The 19,136-nt window shown below is 39.2% G+C and overlaps 1 protein-coding gene across 1 annotated transcript in view; it reads right to left on the reverse strand.

Moving 5' to 3' along the window:
- The window catches only part of ZNF398 (zinc finger protein 398), a 35,577-nt gene that overhangs the window by 11,070 nt on the left and 5,371 nt on the right, over window positions 1-19,136 (reverse strand). The window contains exons 2-4 of the mRNA XM_043966675.1: window positions 14,619-14,999; window positions 1,151-1,277; window positions 548-661 (exon numbers count right to left, since the gene is read on the reverse strand). Of these exons, the coding sequence (XP_043822610.1) occupies window positions 548-661; window positions 1,151-1,277; window positions 14,619-14,999 (622 nt within the window). The remainder of the gene's footprint in view (window positions 1-547; window positions 662-1,150; window positions 1,278-14,618; window positions 15,000-19,136) is intronic.

Here is a 19,136-nt window from a genome sequence, read left to right on the forward strand (position 1 = left end):
AACAGCTCCCTCCTGCCCCTTGCCCCCCCCCACCTTCCCCACCATGACACGATAGTCTAACCAAACCAGCCTTTTTATTATTTGTCATAAATGACATGATCACCTGTCTCCAAACCTGGAATGTATGTCTTCCTCATTGTTGCCTCTTAGAATTCCTAGTTTCCTTAAAAGCCAGCTCAAGTACCATCTTCTACACAAAACCTACCTACTTACTCATGCTTTCCTTGTCCCCCAAATTATCTTGTATCTATCTTGCATACAACTGTATGTTGGCTCCTCCCCTCTAGTTATATTATAAGCTACATAAGGATAGAGATTGTTTCACTTTTTGAATTGCATTTCAAGGGCCTACTCAAGTGTCTTGGCACACAGTAGGTAAAATTCCTATTGACTGAATGATTAAAGATAGAGCATCACTGAAATGAAAGTCAGTGACAAAGCTGAAATTAGAAGTCATCAGTCTTTAATTGCTGGGCTGGCATCACACCCCAGGAGTATAAGACAGACTGAGGTGGTGAAAAGATGTGATGTAATCTTTCCTACTTACCATCACTGGGTTCTGTGGTCATCTCACTCTCATCTGGTCTTGCCTGGTTCTCTGCATTCTGCTCTGACTCTGGCTGAGTTTGGGACAAAACTTCAGGTTGTGTCATGGCATAATCTAGAGAACAAAGGGGAGAGAAAAGAAAGTAAAAAGTTAATGGGGATGAAGATGGCATTACTCCTAACCAGACTAAGCTGAGGGCATATGGGACCTAGGGAGCCAGGGACTCCTTATACAATGCCTACCCTTGCTATGCCTATATATTAACCAGTTCTTTTCCAAAACCTATCCTCCCTTCACTGGATTGGGGGAAGTGGCAGCAGTAGCCCCTGGACAGAAGAGTGTCCAGGACAACTACTGTAGTGGGCAATTCAATTTTAACCTTTGTTCCTAGATTATGCTCCTACTATCTGATGTTAGAGAAGGACTACACCAAGGTAACTATAGCTTTTATAGTGACTCTGTGTTCATGAGAGGAAAAGGCTGTTTCAGGTCTGGAATCCAAAAGCAGTGAGGAAGGGAAGCTGGGAATGGGGCACTGAACAAAACTCCTGAGCTCACTTAAGTTGTAGACCTCTAGTCTGATAAAAGCCAGCTCAGCCTCACCCATTGAGATGAGAGACTCATAGTTGCCCTTCATTATGTTCTTGTAAAGTTCCTTCTGCCATTCTTCTAACTTCTCCCATTCTGGCGTAGAAAAGTAGATGGAGACATCATCAAACGTCACTGGCACCTGCAATCATAAGCATGTGGGGCTCAGCTCTTCCCTCTACTATTTCATTTACTTTAAATTTTTGTTAACCACTATGGTGATAACACTGTGCTAGCTGCTGAGAGGTGGCATAAAAGAGAGGTAAAAGGTATCACTCCTATATTTCAGAAGCTTACAATTGAATTCGTGAGATGAGACATAACTGCATGAACTATAACCATACATGACTTAGGTGTCAAAATAAACAATATGGTAAATGCTAAACTAGTTAAAAAAGATCAGGGATCAAATTGGACATGAGTGGCCAGGGAAGGACTTCATGACTGAACTAATCTTGAGAACTGGACAGAAGGAACTTTGGGCAGGGATAGATGGGGTAATGTTTCATGAAAGGTCCCATCACAGCTGATCACAGTTATGTCTTTCAAAGTTGTTTTTATTATTTTATTGTCCCTGTATCAATTAGTCTCCTGGCTCTGTTCACTTCACTTTGTGTTAGTCCATACTACTTAGGATCCTCTGAAATTACACATTTTTCATGTGTGTATTCAACCTTCCTTTGTCCATTTCAGATAAAATTTAAGTTTATCGAATGAGCTAATATTTGTAAAATGCTTGGCAAAGTGCCTGGCCCAATGCCCCAATGTAGATGCTACTGTGTTTATTCCTTCCTTTCCTTTTCCTTCATCTGATGCCCATTCTTACCACCCTTTCCCCATGTTTATATGTTCTTTTTCTCATACACTTCAATTATGAAAAATCATGCTATTTTTCTACCTGTTTTTTGTTAATGGCAAGTAATAACCGTGTGTATACAAAATGGAGGTTAGTCTTTCAGACCAGAGGGAAAGGCAAAAGAATTGGGTGGAGACAGACCTCTTTTGCTCTCTGGCTTATTAGGGAGAATGACTTGTTGCCTTAAAGAATGCAGGAAGTACTTTAGGAAGAAGAAGAAAGAGAATAGGAAGCAGCGGAGACCCTACTAGGAGTCTGGAAGAATATGAATGGAGGGACAATTTGATTCTTTTTTTTTTTTTTTTGCAGGGTAATGGGGGTTAAGTGACTTGCCCAGGGTCACACAGCTAGTAAGTGTCAAGTGTCTGAGGCCGGATTTGAACTCAGGTCCTCCTGAATCCAGGGCCGGTGCTTTATCCACTGTGCCACCTAGCCGCCCCCTGACAATTTAATTCTAATGACCATTTACTAGTGTGAGGGGCTGTGCTAGGTTTTGGGGATCTAAAGACAGATCTGTACTCAAGGAGCTCACATCCTGTAGGGGCTCAGCTGGGCTTGAAGGAGCCTTAGGAATGTGAGAGGGAGAAGGGAGGACATTGCAGATGTGGAGGAACCATTTGGCCAGAGGCAAACAGAGGGAGACTGACTACCATCTGTGGGGCACAGTGATGGCAGGCCAGGATGGCAGGCTGATCTGATTAGAACAGAATAGATGGAGGGACAGGATGTGAACTACGGCTACAAATGTAAGTGGGAACTAGATTAGATAGCGCCATAAGTCTGAGGAGGGTAGAACTGGACCCTCAGAAGAAGTCATGTAAGGAATGATGATGAGGATTCAGATTCCACCAGGAAATGAGGAACTCGTACTGGGAGGAGGAAGCAATGATCGGAAATGAGGAAGTCATGTGCTTCTTGTTTTCCATATCTGACGTGACAGAGAGCCTGCTTACTAAGAACTGTCAAACCTAATCACCAACAGTACCTACCTCTGGTTAATCAGCTGGAGATAAATGAGCTCTGCAAAAGGGACTTAGAAAGCATTGCTAGGGATTACAAGCCTGTGAGCAAGGAAACGAAGAATTTCAGAGCATAGTGATTAAAGGCAGGCATTTCAGAAATGAAAGGAAGATTTGGGAAGTGAACAACTGGCAAAGATGGTGCTGTCCAAGCATGGGATTCAGATTTCTGGACCATAGCTTAAGATGTAGAGATGACTGACTCTTGGCCTGCATCTAATGCTAGGCAGTAACAGAAGTTGCAAATTCAGGATTATCTCTAGAACCCCATGGGCAAAGACCAAATTCAAAAAACCGGAGAGAAGCATGTCAGAGAGTATTTGTATGTGGATCAATGAAAGGAAAAAAAAATGATACAAACTGAAAATTTTCTATAGCTCCATTAGCTGTAATTAGCTGGCTGGCTGGCTATCTGTAAAACTATAACTGGTAAAGCTATAGCTGGCTATTAGCTGCCTAAGCCAGTCTGTAAGGGCTGTTAAAAAAATCCCCAACTGCTTCTCCCACACTGATGAGAAAGCCTCTTTTAAATATCACAAAACAGGATTTATTGATAAAGAACAAACTTAGAAATAAAAGCAAGAAATATACGACCTGACTGCGTTTTAACTTTCTCCTTGCCTCTGTGAAATTTCTTCCCATGTCTCTCGCCTGTAGGTGTGGCAGCTGTTGCCGCCACTGCCTGCGTTTACAACCCCCGAGCCTCCTCTCCTTCTCTGGTACCTCCCCAACTCTACCTTTCTTCTTTCTACTGCCAGCCACCCCACACTTTCCAGTTCTCTTTCTCAGTCCTCCGTTCTCTCCTTCACTCTTCCTCTAGCTCTCTGCTTGAGCTTTCTCGTACCAACCGACCCTCTAGTGTCTCTACCCCCCGGGCTATACATACAAGCTAATTCGCTGGTGCCCCCAGGGCAGGTGTTCAAGGCCAGCAGAGACACAACACCCCCGTGCCAGCATGCCTGAAGCCTGGGATTGGGTGGAGGAAGCTGGAGTGTTCCCGAGGACCTTTGTGCACATTCCCCCTGAGCAGGGTGTGGGCTGGGCATGGCGATCAAGGCTTAAGTGCCTGGGGCGGTTTCGGGGGAGAGCAAGTTGAGTTGGGGGAGGGGTGGCCAAGGCTAATTTTAGCCACTTACAAAACATAATACAGATTTAGCCAGCCAGAAGAAGTGGGTAATTAACTTGGGAAACATTTAAAATCTGGCATGTAGAGATGATATAGCAATGACTGGATGCTTCAACTATCTGAACACCTGATGGCTCTCTCTCTGCCAAAATCAGAGTAGCTGATAAGTTCCTGACTTGCTTTAACAGTAATTTCATATAAGAGATATAGGAAGTAACAAGGGAAACTTCCATTATAGAGGAACTAACTGGAAGTAAAGTAAATGTAACAAGAACTTTGAGAGGAAGCAAAAGACTTCATCTTTAAGTCTATGGCAGGAAAGGGAAAGCTGGATATGGTCTAATGCACACTCTGGATTTAGGAAGTTATTTCAAAACATTCAGGGAAAATAAAGAAGTACATTCCCAAAGCTTAAAATCTGCAGGGAGGGGGCAGGTACAAAAGAGATGGGATCTGCTAAAAAGGAAATAACTTTTGTAATAGACATGTGCATGATTCTAAGGAAGAACCGATTAGGGGTAGGATGGTATGGCATGGAAATAAAGTGGAAATGAAGCTAGATAATAGATGAGGAACACAAAAGGGTGGAACAGTCCTGCAGGAATAATGTCTCAAATGCTAAACCTCCAAACAAAGCTAAGGCTGGAAATGAATGGTAAGGACAACAAAAAAGGACCTTGTCATTTATGTTGGGGATCATATGAAGATCATAGAGAGGACAGAGTAGAGAGAAGAAAAATGTCCTGGTTTACTAGGAAATAAAACTTATCTGGCAGGATGAGTTCTCAGAACTTGTGGTTTATGACTGCATTCATCTGATTTCTAAGGTCTTTCAAAATTGTATTTCTCTGTAATGCTATTAACACATATAAATGATTATCCTGGTTCTTCTATCTTTACTTTGCATCAGTTCATAGAGGTCTTCTCAGTTTCTTCTGAACCTATCTATCTTATTATTATTATTTTTTTTTTTTTTGGTGAGGCAATGGGGATTAAGTGACTTGCCCAGGGTCACACATACCTTATTATTTTTTATGGCACAATAATATTCCATCACCTTACAAAAATTTGGTAGCCATCAATAGGTGGGTACCACTCTTAGTTTCAGTTTTTGGTTACTATGTAAAGAACTAATAGAAATATTCTTGTATACATAAGAGCTTTTGTTCCTTTGCTGATCTCTCTGAAGTATAGGCTTAATAGTGGTAATTCTGGGTCAAATGTTTGCTAACACCATGGCCAAACAGCTTGGTAACTTTCTGGACATAATTCCAAATTTGCCTTCCAGGAGCAACTGACTAGGCCAATTAAGAGAGATGTATGCCTGGTTTTTCAGAGCCTCTCTACATCTGTCACCTTTGCCAATCTGATTGCTGGCTGTGAGATAGAACCTAAAAGTTGCTTTGTTAGTTATTTGGAGTATCTTTTCACATGAATGTTGGTAGTTTTGATTTCTTCCTTTGAAAACTGCCTGTTTATATTCTTTTAAAAAATCTATGTATGGCCTGGGGCAGCTAGGTGGCACAGTGGATAGACATCAGCCCTGGAGTCAGGAGGACCCGAGTTCAAATCCGACCTCAGACACTTAACACTTACTAGCTGTATGATCCTGGGCAAGTCACTTGATCCCAACTGCCTCACTAAAAAAAAAAAAAAATCTATGGCTTTCAGGCTAATAAATTTTAACCAGTTTCTTATGTATTTTGGATATGAGGCCTTTATCGAGGATACTTGCTACAGTTTTCTCCTAGTTATCTTTTCTAACTTTAGCTGTACTAGATTTGTTTCTACAAAAACTTTTCAGCTGTATATAATAAAACTGTATTTTGTTTTCTACGATTCTCTCTAATGCTTTAGTCATGAACTCTTTCTATTCCATAGACTGGAAAGGTAATTTCTTTTTTACTCCTCTGATTTATGATGTCACCATTAATATCTATGTCATGTATCCATTTAAAGTTTATCTTGGTATATGGTATGAATTGTTGGTCTATCCCAAATTTCTTCAAAAATGTTTTCCAGTTTTCTTAGCAGTGTTCTCAAATAGTGAGTTCCTCCCCTAGTAACTGAGGTATTTGGGTTTAACAAAAACTTGACTACTGTGTTTGTTTGCTTCTGTATGTTGCGTACCTAATTTGCTTCACTGATTGACCTGTTTTTAAACCAGTACCAAATAGTTTTAATGATTACTGCCTTGTAGTGTGGCTTAAGAACTAATACTAATAGACCCCATTCCTTCCCATTCCTTTTTTTCTTTTTTAAAATTACTACCCCTGAAATTCTTGATCTTTTGTTCTTTTATATGAATTTCACTACAAAATAGCAGGTAGACTATTGTAATTCTTATCATATTAGTTCAATGTACCCATGAGCAGTTAATATTTCTCCAATTATTTAGGTCTTTATTTCTGCAAAGTGTTTTGGGGTTTTTTTGTGGGGCAATGAGGGTTAAGTGACTTGCCCAGGGTCACACAGCTAGTAAGTGTCGAGTGTCTGAAGCTGGATTTGAACCCAGGTCCTCCTGAATCCAGGGCTGGTGCTTTATCCACTGCATCGCCTAGCTGCCCCTCCCCCCCAGCCTTTCTTTTTCGGATCCTTTTTTTTTTTTTTGGATGCCTTTTCAGCATCCATTGATAAGATGGTTTTTAAAAATATATAATTGATTTTATTATATTGACAGTCTTCCTTATGCTGAACTAATGCTACATACCTGGTATAAATCCAACCTCCCAATTTTGTGTAATTTTTCTAATGTTGCTGTAACCTATTTGCTAATAATTAATTAAAACTTTTTGTCTATTCAGTAGGGATACTGTTTTATAGCTTTGTTCCTCTGCTTTGTCCTTCTCTGGTTTAGTTATCAAGATTATATTGTAGGGGCAGCTAGATGGTGCAGTGGATAGAGCATCAGCCCTGGAGTCAGGAGTACCTGAGTTCAAATCCAGCCTCAGACACTTAACACTTACTAGCTGTGTGACCCTGGGCAAGTCACTTAACCCCAATTGTCTCACTAAAAAAATAAAAAAAATAATAATTTAAAAAAAGATTATGTTGTAGGGTAAGAAATTGGAAGGATAATTGGAACATTAATGCATTGTTGGTGAAGTTGTGAGTTGATCCACCCACTCTGGAAAGCAATTTGGAACTATGCCCAAAGGGCTATAGGACTGTTCATACCCTTTGACCCAGTAATACCACTACTAGGTCTGTATCCCAGAGAGATCATAGAAAAGGGAAAAGGAGCCACGTGTACAAAAATATTTTAGCAGATCTCTTTGTGTTGGCAAAGAATTGGAAATTGAGGGAATGCCCATCAAGTGGGGAATGGCTGAACAAGTTCTGGTATATGACTGTAATGGAATACTATTGTGTTTGTAGGAAATGAGCAGGCAGATTTCAGAAAATCCTGGAAAGACTTAAGTGGATTGACGCTGAGTGAAGTGAACAGAACCAGGAGAACATTGTTCATGGTAACAGCAACATTATATGATGATCAACTGTGATAGACTTGGCTCTTCTCAGCAGTGCAATGATCCAAGACAATTCCAAAGAATTCATGATGGAAAATGTTCTCCACATCCAGAAAAAAGAACTGTTGATTCTGAATGTAGATTGAACCATACTGTTTCTACTTTTTGGTGTTTTTTTTTTCTTTAGTGAGATTTTCCCCTTGTGTTCTGATTCTTCTTTCACAACATGACTAACGCATGACTAATGCATGATTGTACATATATAACCCATATCATATTACTTTCTGTCTGGGGGAGGGAGAAAAAATTTGGAACTAAAAATCTTATGGAAACGAATGTTGAAAACCATCTTTACATATAACTGGAAAATAAAATACTTTTATGATAAAAAAAACTGGAAGGGTACCTTCTGTTACTGTTATTGAAAACATGCATGTAATATTGGAATAATTATTTTTTGAATGTTTGATAGAATTTACTTGTATATTCATTTGCTCTTGTTTTTTTCTTTAGGAGTCTATGGCTTGTTTAATATCTTTTTGAGATGGTGGGTTATGTAAATAGTCTACTTTTTCTTTTATTAATCTGACTATTTTATATTTTTGTTAAGTATTATCCATCTCCTCTGAGCTATTACTTTTATTAGCATCTAATTGAGCAAAATAGTTTATCAATTTTCTTTATTTTTTCTTCAACTGTTATGAATTCTCCTTTTAAAATTTTTGATAAAAACAATTTGGTTTTTCTCTCTTTTTAAAAATCAGACTGTTTATTAATTAAAAAAACAAGCTCCTAGTCTTAGTTTTAGTTATCAGTTTAATAGCTTTTATGCTCTCAGTTTTATTAATATCTTCTTTAATATTCAGAATTTCTACTTTGTTGCTAAGCAAATTAATCCCAAGAGTCAAGAATACTGAAAGAAGTAGAGGACGTGACTATTAAGTTGCTCTAGGTAACTGCTGGGGAAAAATGGAAAAGGAGAGATACTAGAAGACTGGAGATAAACGAATATTACATTTAAAAAAAAAAGAATTAGGAAGACTTCAAATTAAAGACCAGTGACTTTGATTTCAGCTCCTGGAAAAATTCTTGAATATATTATTAAGGTCATGGTTTTTGAGTATTTAGGAGAGGAAAAGAACATTCACAAAATGTCAGTATGTTCATCAAAAACAGGTCATGCCAGGGGCAGCTAGGTGGCGCAGTGGATAGAGCACCGGCCCTGGAGTCAGGAGTACCTGGGTTCAAATCCAGCCTCAGACACTTAAAACTTACTAGCTGTGTGACCCTGGGCAAGTCACTTAACCCCAACTGCCTCACTAAAACAAAACAAAACAAAACAAAACAAAACAAAACAAAACAAAACAAAACAAACAAACAAAAAAAACAGGTCATGCCAGGATAACCATTCTTTCTTTAATTTGACATTGACAGAGTTCTTAGACTGGCAAGGTAAGTCAAAGGAATGTATAAACATAATATATCTGGATATATGAAAGGTATTTGATAAAAGCCTCTCAGAAAAACCTGGTGGAAAAAACAAAAAGATGTAGACCAAATGACAGAACAATCAGGCAGATTCAGAAATGGATGAATAGAAAAACCATACCCAAAGTGTAGTAAATAATGGAACATTTCCACCATGGATTGAGGTCTCTAAGGATATATCCCAGGGACCTATCCTTGGGGCTGTACTGTTAAAAAAAAATTTTTTTATGATCAATTTAAAGGCAGAAATGACACTCTTATAAAATTTATTACATCAAGCTGAGAGGAATATCTAACATTGGTTAATAGCATTGAGACCCAAAAATATTTCAAACAGGCAAAATGGTAGGTAGAATCTAATAAGGTGAAGTTTAATAAGGATAAATGCAAAGTTCTACATTTGTATTAAAAAAAATCAAGTGCACAAGTGCACAGAATAATGGCTGTACAAGAATTCATGTGAAAAAGACTTGGGTATTTTAATCAACTGCATTCTCCATATGAATCAACAGCAAAAAAGTTAATAGAATCTTAAGCTACATTAATAAAATATAATGTGTAGAGGGAAAGAGGCTGTTGCTGCCTTGGACAGACCATACCTGAAATAGTGTTTGGTTCTGGGCACCACATTTTAAGAAAGACTTTATCAGAGACAGTGGAAAAGGGAAAGAGTGTTGGATTTGGAGTCAGATTTGAGTCTAAAACTCATCTTTGCCAATCACTACCTGTGTGACCTTGTTCAAGTCACTTCACCTCTGGGCCTCATTTGTAAAACAAGGGGGCTTTAACAGATGACTCTGGAGCTCTCTTCTAGTTGTGTAACTCTAGGCAAATCATTTAACCTTTCTCAGCCTCAGGTGCCTCATCTGTAAAATGGCAATGATAATAGTAGAACTTACCTCACAGAGCTGTTGTGAGAATTAAATGATATAAGTAAAAGACTTTGCAAACATTAGTATTATACAAGTGCTAGTTAGCTCTTATCTTCATCGTTACCACCAACTACTTCACTAGCTCTGGCTTCTTCTCCTGCTCCCTGATGCACTTCCTGCCCCACTCTCCCAATTCTTTCTCTGCTCTTATCAACCTTAGCAACTTTTCTTCCTTGGAGGTTTATTCCATCCATCTACACCACCAGGACCAGGTCTTTATTGCTGTTGTCCAGGTAACTCTCCTTTCTTAAAGAGTTCAGTACTTAGCTCAGAGTCTGCCTCTCCAGCTGTGCCCTGCTTTTATATCTGAGAATTCCAATATATATATTTTTATGTCTCTTTGAACCCTCTGGTCTTTAAATTCATCAAGCTCTTCAACTCCCATGACCTTTATATTTCTAAAAATTTTACTTTATTTTTCAATAACAAGCATTTTTTTCTCCCTCCCATTCTCATTTAAAAGAAAAACAAAACCCTTATAACAAACAGACATAGGCCATAATCTCCAAAGAATCAACTGTGGATGATTCAAATGGCAATATAATGATTTTAAATATACCGTGGCATATTATTAAAGATCACCTGCATGCAAAGAGGACTGTAAAAGTTATCATGAAGAAAATATATGACTAGAAAAGGAAAGGGGCTAGTCAAATAGGAAATGTTACAATACCAGGTGGAGACTCAGACAGCTGCACTGGTACCCACACCATGTTAAACAATCTCTCCCTAGTGCATTGTGGGGATTCTTTAGGGAGGATAAATGGAAGAATGCCAACTGCATGAGGTGTACAGTTCTTAAGGTATATTTGGGTTGCAACTTGCATTATTGGAGGGAGTACCCAAATGGATAAGATCATGGATATGCTGAAATAATGAAACATATGTAGTATCCTTGAGGAAAGGTACTATTTCATTTGTCTTTGTATTTCTTTAATGTAGTACAGTATTCACACATAGTAGGTACTTAGTAAATGTTTATAAAGTATTTCTTGAAATGAAATGAATAACAAAATTCTTCTTACAAGACTAGTTTCACCACTGTCCTGTGAATACGTAACAAATATTTCCACATCTAATACTTTATTAGTACTCTTGTCTCATTTCTAGAGTTCCCTCCTTTCTCCCCAAGGTATAATGGGAAAAGTGATGGATTTGAGGTCAGAAAACCTGAGTTCAAATCCTGATTTGTTACTGGGTTGTGCACATACTTATAAATCTTTTCTTTTCTCTCCTCCATTCCATTATTAGAGTCAAACATATTCTTTTCAAATTCTCTCAATGTACACTACAGTTTTCCTTTTGCATCTAACGCGTTTCATGACTGGGCTTAATCCAGGCTGGGTTACTGGTATCCAACCAAAAGACTAGTCCAGGATTCATGGTCTCTCAATCAATTCCTTCCAGGCTGGCCCCCTGTTCCTGTTTCTCTTAACAGTTACTGTTAAGAACATGGAAACAAATGATTTCTTCTTAGACATGATTATAATGTTAATTTTTTCCTAACTTGTTTATTCACCATTTTAATTTTAATTTTCCTCTAGTTAGTGTAGCATATTTCAATTCTGTAAATCTTCATTTCAATTCTAAAATCTTTCAGATTGGGCTGTCCTCTTTTAAACAATAGGCAGCTTAGAAATCCTATCCCAAAGCTCCTAGACATTCTATATCTTGGTAACTTCAGGAACTTAACAGGATACAGCAAGAGGAAAAGGTTTGGGATCTACTGCCTCAGTTGTACTGATGGGACTTGGAGCCAGAGGAGCTATGGTCCTGTGTCCCAAGGATTTCATAAATTTGTAGATTTAGACCTGGAAAGGACCTTAGAGGCCCATCTCCTCATTTTACAGATGAGAGAACTGGGAACCAGAGAAAGAGGTAAGGAAGGAAGAAAATAAGTATTTATTAAGTGCCTACTATTCACCAAGCAGTGTCCTGATAACTTTACAAATGTTATCTCATTTGATCCTTACAACAACTCTGTGAGGTCAGTGCTGTTATTATCATCATTTTATAGTTGTAGAAACTGAGATAAGCAAAAGTTTGGCAAAGGTTACACAGCTAGTGACTGAGGTTGAATTTGAACTTGGGTCTTTTCAATTCCAAGTTCAGCACTTTATCAATTATACTACCTTGTTAATTACTACCTACTAACTACCTAGTCAATTTCACACATATGAAAATATGCTAAAAGATTTAAGCCAATATCTAAAACAGATGTGGCTAAAAGTCAACCCAACGAAAGAGACACACGTCCAAATGAGACAAAAAAACCCTATATTATTCTTAGATTTTTTTTTTTGAGAAGAAATACTAATTAGAATTATTCCCAAGAAACTTCAGATAGGGTCTCCAAATCTGAGCCAGAAAAAAGGTAACATGAAAAGTCATCTAAGGATAGTCATTAACCAGTAGCTTTGGGTCATAAAATTAAGAGGAAAGTAGAGAACCATCCAGAGAATGAGGTCCTAGACCCTTATTCTGGTTAAACAGACTGAACAAAAGCCAATTCCCCTTCTTCCCAAATGTTACCGTCTAGGTGCAATATAACCTTTTCTAGGTTTACTTCATATTATTCTCCTTTAGACATTCCATATTCCAGCCCAATTCACCTCCTAGCTATTTCCCAAAGACCAAATTGCATCTCTCTGGGCACCTTTGCACAGGATGTTCCCCCCTGGAATGCCCTCCCTCATCACCCCTAGCTCTTAAAATCCTTACCTTCCTTCCAAGCTTGGCTCAGGTCACCCCCGAGTCAAAGCCTTTCCTGAGCCCCCTCCCCCACCCCAGTTGTCAGTGCTCTCCCATCTCAAATCCCCTTACATTTACTTATCTGTATTACATGTCAGATTATCCCAGAAGAATAAAAGCATTTTGATGTGGTCTCATTTTTATCTTTGTATCCACAGTGGTTTGCCCTAAGTAGGCGTTTTAAAAATGCTTGGTGAGTTAAGTACTTTTCTTTTTGCATCGCCCCAGTGTCTTCTGAGGACAAGGTATCAGGTATTGGCAGATGATCAGAGCCCTGGGAACTTATGAAATCTCAGTCCTTTTCCCTTACTCACCTCTGATGGTACAGAAGCAAAGCAGAATTACAGTTGATCGATCTTTCCTGGATGACTTCCAGAAAGTTCTTTGTAAAGGTACTCCAGCTGTATTTCTGTTGAATGCTCGCCACCCCACCTTGGATATAGTTTACTAGGTACTTAGTTCTCTCAGGTTCTCAGAAAGTTAGTTTCAGATGATACTCTCCAACATCACCCTTTAAAACTTAATCTTTATACTAAGGGCTCGAGATCCATAATTTGTTAGGAGAAAGAGCTCTGCTGTTGAACCTGGCAATGGGCATGATTTGGAAATGGACTATAGGTCTCATACCTCAATGTCAGAGATTTCTTTTTCCTTGCTAATTTACTGATCTATTCAAAGACTGATTTGTCAGTAGTAGCCTTCTGTGCACTTGCAATGGTTTCTAGCATATTATTCATTCAAACAGAATTCTCAGGGTCTTAGGATCAAATTTAGAGTTGGAAGGGACTTCAGAAGTCATGTAGTCCAACTCCCTCTTTTTTTCAGATCAGGATACTTAGTCCAGACAGATTAAATAACTAATTCCAAATCCAGACCTCTTATCACTGGATCATCTTACCATCTTTTGTTCTGTAAGAAGCTGATACTAGGAAATATGGAGATCCACAGTTAATACTAGTACCTCGTTTTATCTGTTTAAGTTAACTCTACCCGCCCCCAATCATTTAATTAACATTTTTTCCCTAAGGGAAGAAATCTTATAACAATTTACTTTCAGAGGTCCAAAAAAATCTGGTCCTTGGTTTGGTTTTCTTCATGTTTTCCCTGCTAAACACTTATTTCCAAAATTATTTATTTAATTACTTGTTTCAATTAATGAAAATTTAAAAAGAAAAACAAAACACTTGTCCTGATGACATATAGTCAAGCAAAACAAATTTCTGTTGCACATATTTAAAAAAATATGTCGGGGGGGGGGGGCAGCTAGGTGGCACAGTGGATAGAGCACCAGCCCTAGAGTCAGGAGTACCTGGGTTCAAATCCGGCCTCAGACACTTAACACTTACTAGCTGTGTGACTCAGGGCAAGTCACTTGACCCCAATTGCCTCACTAAAAAAAAAAAAAATGTCTCCATCTGCACTCTGAATCCATCACCTCTCTGTCTGGGGGTGGCTTATCCAATTATTCAACCAACACTGTCAAGTTCAAAGAGGTTGACTTGTAATTTCTCTCCACTGTTTTCCCCTCCACCAGCTGACAGATAGCAAAATGACTCAGCTGGGGGTAAAAGGGCAAGCCAAAGGTCAGCTGCAGAATCAGGCTTAAGGGTTTCCCCAATTTGAGACTCTAAAACTCAAATGAACACTAGCACAGGCCAAAGGAAAGCATTTGTGAGATAAACACATTTAATTACTTCACAATTCCCTCAGTTTGGTATGTTTTTTAAACAACAAAAAACTGAAAAAAGAAAAGATCAATTAACTGACAGGTCAAAATTAATGAACACCCTTGCTAGTCTAAGGTTTCATTTGACTTGTAGTCACAGATGTGATGTTATTACCTTTGGGATATCTCCTTTAATACCTGGGGGAAGTCGGAGGATCCAGAAATTCCTATTTCTCAGCAGGTTCTCCATGTTTTCTAGCCTCCGCTGCAGCAGTCCATACTCCTGGAGCAGGGTCCCCAACACAGCCCATTTGCCCTCCAGCTGGTTCCCAAGGTCTGCTACTGTTTTCTCACAGTTGTTCAGCTTATTCTCAGCTGCTCCTGTTCTCCCTTCCAGATGCAGAAGCCTCCGGCTGTGCACCTCCACCTTTCTCTCTACAGCCTGAACTGCTGCCACAACTGTCCATAGGGAGATGGCTGCTGTCTGCAGGTGGGCCTCACTTGGCAGTGGGAGGGACTGCAGTGAAGTGGTACACTCTGATTCCCATTCTGGAATCTGTTTGCCAGGAGAAAAAGAATATGGCAGTGAGCATTAGGGACAATACCAGTTCGAATCCAAAGGAAATCTCCTTCCGTGACAAGTTCAGATAAAGAATGGTGCTTCCTCAAGTCCTCATCTGAAAACAGGACTCGCATCTGAATGTACTTAAGAGATAGCATCACAATCTTTGGGATGAGTTAAGGATAACTAAGTAAGATGGGAAATAGAACCAATTGGTATCTTCTAGAGATCCTCAGGAGGCTCGAGTCATCATTACCCCATCTGTACCTGCATGGCAGGAAGCCTCCTCAGGTTCCTCTTAGGTTCAATGACCTCTGGGACAAGGGCCAGAGGTAAATACAAGGAAGTTTTCACAGCCCAAGTCCCCATTGACAGACTCCAGATTATTTCATTCGAATAAAGGAACTAGGAATGATTAGTTTGGATGATGACAACAATGATAATAACATACTGTTAAAAATTTACAAAGCACTTCATAACAGTTCTATAAAGTTGGAGTACATATATTATCACTTATTTTTTTAGACAAGAAAACTAAGGCTCAGAGAGAAGACTAATAGAAAACATGACAGTTGTCTTCAAATAGTTAAATGCCTTCTAATCAGAAAAAAGAGCATTCTTATTTGGTAAACTTTAAAGTTTACAAAACATTTTACATCCATCATTTCATCTGATCTTTATGACGACTGATAATAAGGTAGATCTCTCAGGTACTAAGACCCTAGTTCACTTTATAGGTGAGGAATTTGACCACTAGGGAGGAGAAGTGGCCTGCCCAAGGAAAACTAAACCAAGAATGAAAGTGGAGCCCTCTGAGTCCAAACACGGCATTCCTTCAGGTCCTTGTCATTGTCACCAACCAACCTCCTGGATATTCTCCCATTTTCTCCATTACTCTGGCACCTGGTTCATAGTCCTTGCTTCCATCTCTTCTTTTGCCATCCACTTGGGAGACTTCAATATTCTCACCAATGATTTTTTTTGGGTTGGAGGTGAGGCAATTAGGGTTAAGTGACTTGCCCAGGATCACACAGCCAGTGTCAAGTGTCTGAGGCCGAATTTGAACTCAGGGCCTCCTGACTCCAGAGCCAGTGCTCTATCCACTGCACCTCCTAGGTGCCCCACCAATGACTTTTTTTTAAAAACAGTGCTTTGTTTTTAATGACTTTCAGTTTGCCAAACTCCTTAAATCCTGACTTCCATCTATCATTCATTTTATTGCAGTCTCTCTCTCTCTCTCTCTCTCTCTCTCTCTCACACACACACACACACACACACACACACACACACACACACACACACACACTCTCTGCAATGACTAACTTGAGAGCTCACCATTACACCAAACTGCTATATCTCCAAAATCTTTAACTCTGAAATTCCCCTTTCTGACCATAACTAGTTGTCCTTTTTTTTTAAGGGGGGGTGGTGGCAATGGGGGTTAAGTGACTTGCCCAGGGTCATACAGCTAGTAAGTGTCAAGTGTCTGAGGCTGGATTTGAACTCAAGTCCTCCTGAATCCAGGCCTGGTGCTTTATCCACTGCGCCACCTAGCTGCCCCCCACTAGCTGTCCTTTTGTCTCCTACTTCCTTATTTCTCCCATACTTGTTCTTGGAGGCAGCTAGGTGGTGAACTGGATAGAGCACTGGGCCTGGAGTTAGGAAGAACTGAGCTCACATACAACATTAGACACTTACTAGGTATGCAACTGTGTAAATTTTGTCTGCCTCAGTTTTCCTCAGCTGTAAAACGAGGATATTAATAATAGCACTTACCTCTCAAAGCTGTTGTAAGGATCAAATGAGATATTTGTAAAGTGCTTAGCATAGTATCTTGCACATAGTAGCCACTTAATAAAGCCTCCCTCCCTCCTCTTCCTTTTTTATCCTGAGGTGTCACACCTCAATTTCTCCTTATTTTCTAATTTTATAAACCCTATTCTGGCTTCAGTTCTCTTCAATTAATCAACAGTATTAAGTTCTACTATGTTCCAGGCACTGGGGATGCAAGTATAAGAATGCACAATTCTTGCAAGGGGCTTACAATCTAATGGGGAATAAAACAAGTACATATATAAATACATACAGCCTAAATAGAAAATACAAATATATACAAATCATTTAAATTACAAAATAGTTTGGAAGAGTTGAGTGGTTCAGGAAAGGCCGGATACAAAAGGTAGTGTTTGAGCCATATCTTTTTTTTTTTTTTTTTTTTTTAGTGAGGCAATTGGGGTTAAGTGACTTGCCCAGGGTCACATAGCTAGTAAGTGTTATGTGTCTGAGGCCGGATTTGAACTCAGGTACTCCTGACTCCAGGGCCCGTGCTCTATCCACTGCACCACCTAGCTGCCCCGAGCCATATCTTTTTTTAATTTAATTTTCAGATCCTCATATTCTTCTTCCTATCTACTTCCCCCTTCCAACTGAGAAATCAAGAAAAACATAACCTGTCATAAACATGTATAAAAAAACTAAAAGAAACTCCACACTGGCTCTGTGTGTGTACAGCCCATCACCTCTTTATTTGGAGGTGGGTAGGACACTTAATCACAAGTCTTCTGAAATTGTAATTGATAGTTGTGTTGATTAGAGTTCCTAAGTCTTTCAAAGTTGTTTGTCTTTACCATATTGTTGTTACTTTATGAATTGTTCTCCAGGTTCTGCTCACCTATCACCTTCCATCAATCCATAGAAGTCTTCCCAAGCTTCTCTGGAACCATCCTCTTCCTATTTCTTACAGCACAATAATATTCCACTACATTCATATCTCATAACTTGTTCAGTCATTCCTAAATTGATGGAGACTCCCTCAGTTTCCAATTCTTGGTCACCACAGAAAGCTTCTATCAATATTTTTGTACCTATGAGTCTTTTTCCTCTTTGAGCTTTATGGGGTACAGACCTTGTAGCAGTATCAGGAGGTCAAAGGGCATACATAGTTTGATAGCTTTGGAGGCACAGTTCCAAATTGCATTTGGAATGGTTGGACCTTTCTACAACTCCATCAATAATGCATTAATTTACCTGGTTTTTCCATAGCCCCTCTAACATTTATCATTTTCATTTTCTGTCAGTTCTGCCAATCTTTTTGTACAGGGTGGTACCTTGGATTTGTTTTAAATTCCATTTCTCTATCGGTGATTCACAGCATTTTTTTCATATGGCTATTGATAGCTTGGATTCTTCCTCTGAAAACTGGATATTTATATCTTTTGTCCATTTATCCATTGGGAAGTACCAAGCTATGCCTTGAAGGAAGACAGAGATACAATGAGGTAGAAATAAGGAGAGAATACACTCTAGGCATGTGGGCAGACAAGTACAAAGGCAGGAAAATGGGAGATGTAGTATTGCATGTAAAGAACAAAGGGAAGGTCAATATGGCTATATTACATAGTGCAAAGGGTGGGTGGGGAGGAATAAGCTCCCATGAGGCTGGAAAAAGAAGTTGGAATCAAATGTTTAGGGCTTGATAAACTAACCAGAAACATGGATATTTTATCCTACTTGCAGTCTGGTAAAGCCTATGCATCCTTTCTCTGAAAGATACTTTTAAATGCATAAAAGATAATACATAAAATTAGAAGGAAAACAAATTTTATTGAAATAAAGTTATAGAAATATTTTAAAAGGTCATGGATCCCCTACATGAACTGATGCAGAGTGAAGTAAGCAGAGCCAAGAAAACTATAAACAATTACTACAACAATGTAAAAGGAAAGAATTACCCCCCCAAAAAAACCCCAAACCAAATTGAATGTTGCAAAATTATAAATAGCTCAAAAGAAGAGATATGAGAAGACGCTCCCTTCCCACCCCTTTGCAGAGGTGGAAGGTCCATGAGTGTCATTGCACACATTTTCATATTTCATCTACGTGCTTATCAGGTTTTGTCCTCTTCTTCTTTCCCCCCATGGCAGTTAGGTGGTGCAATGGATACAGTCAAAGACCGGGAGTCAGGAAGATTTAAATTCAAATGCAGCCTCAGACACTGACTAGTTGTGTGACCTCGGGAAAGTCACTTTAACCTCTGTTTGCTCTGGTTTCCCCATTTGTAAAGTGAGGATGATAGCACCGACCTCCCAAGGTTGCTGTGAGAATCAAATGAAAGGGGACAACTAGGTGGTG

The sequence above is a fragment of the Dromiciops gliroides genome, chromosome 5 (assembly GCF_019393635.1).
Source record: "Dromiciops gliroides isolate mDroGli1 chromosome 5, mDroGli1.pri, whole genome shotgun sequence".
NCBI lineage: Eukaryota > Metazoa > Chordata > Mammalia > Microbiotheria > Microbiotheriidae > Dromiciops > Dromiciops gliroides.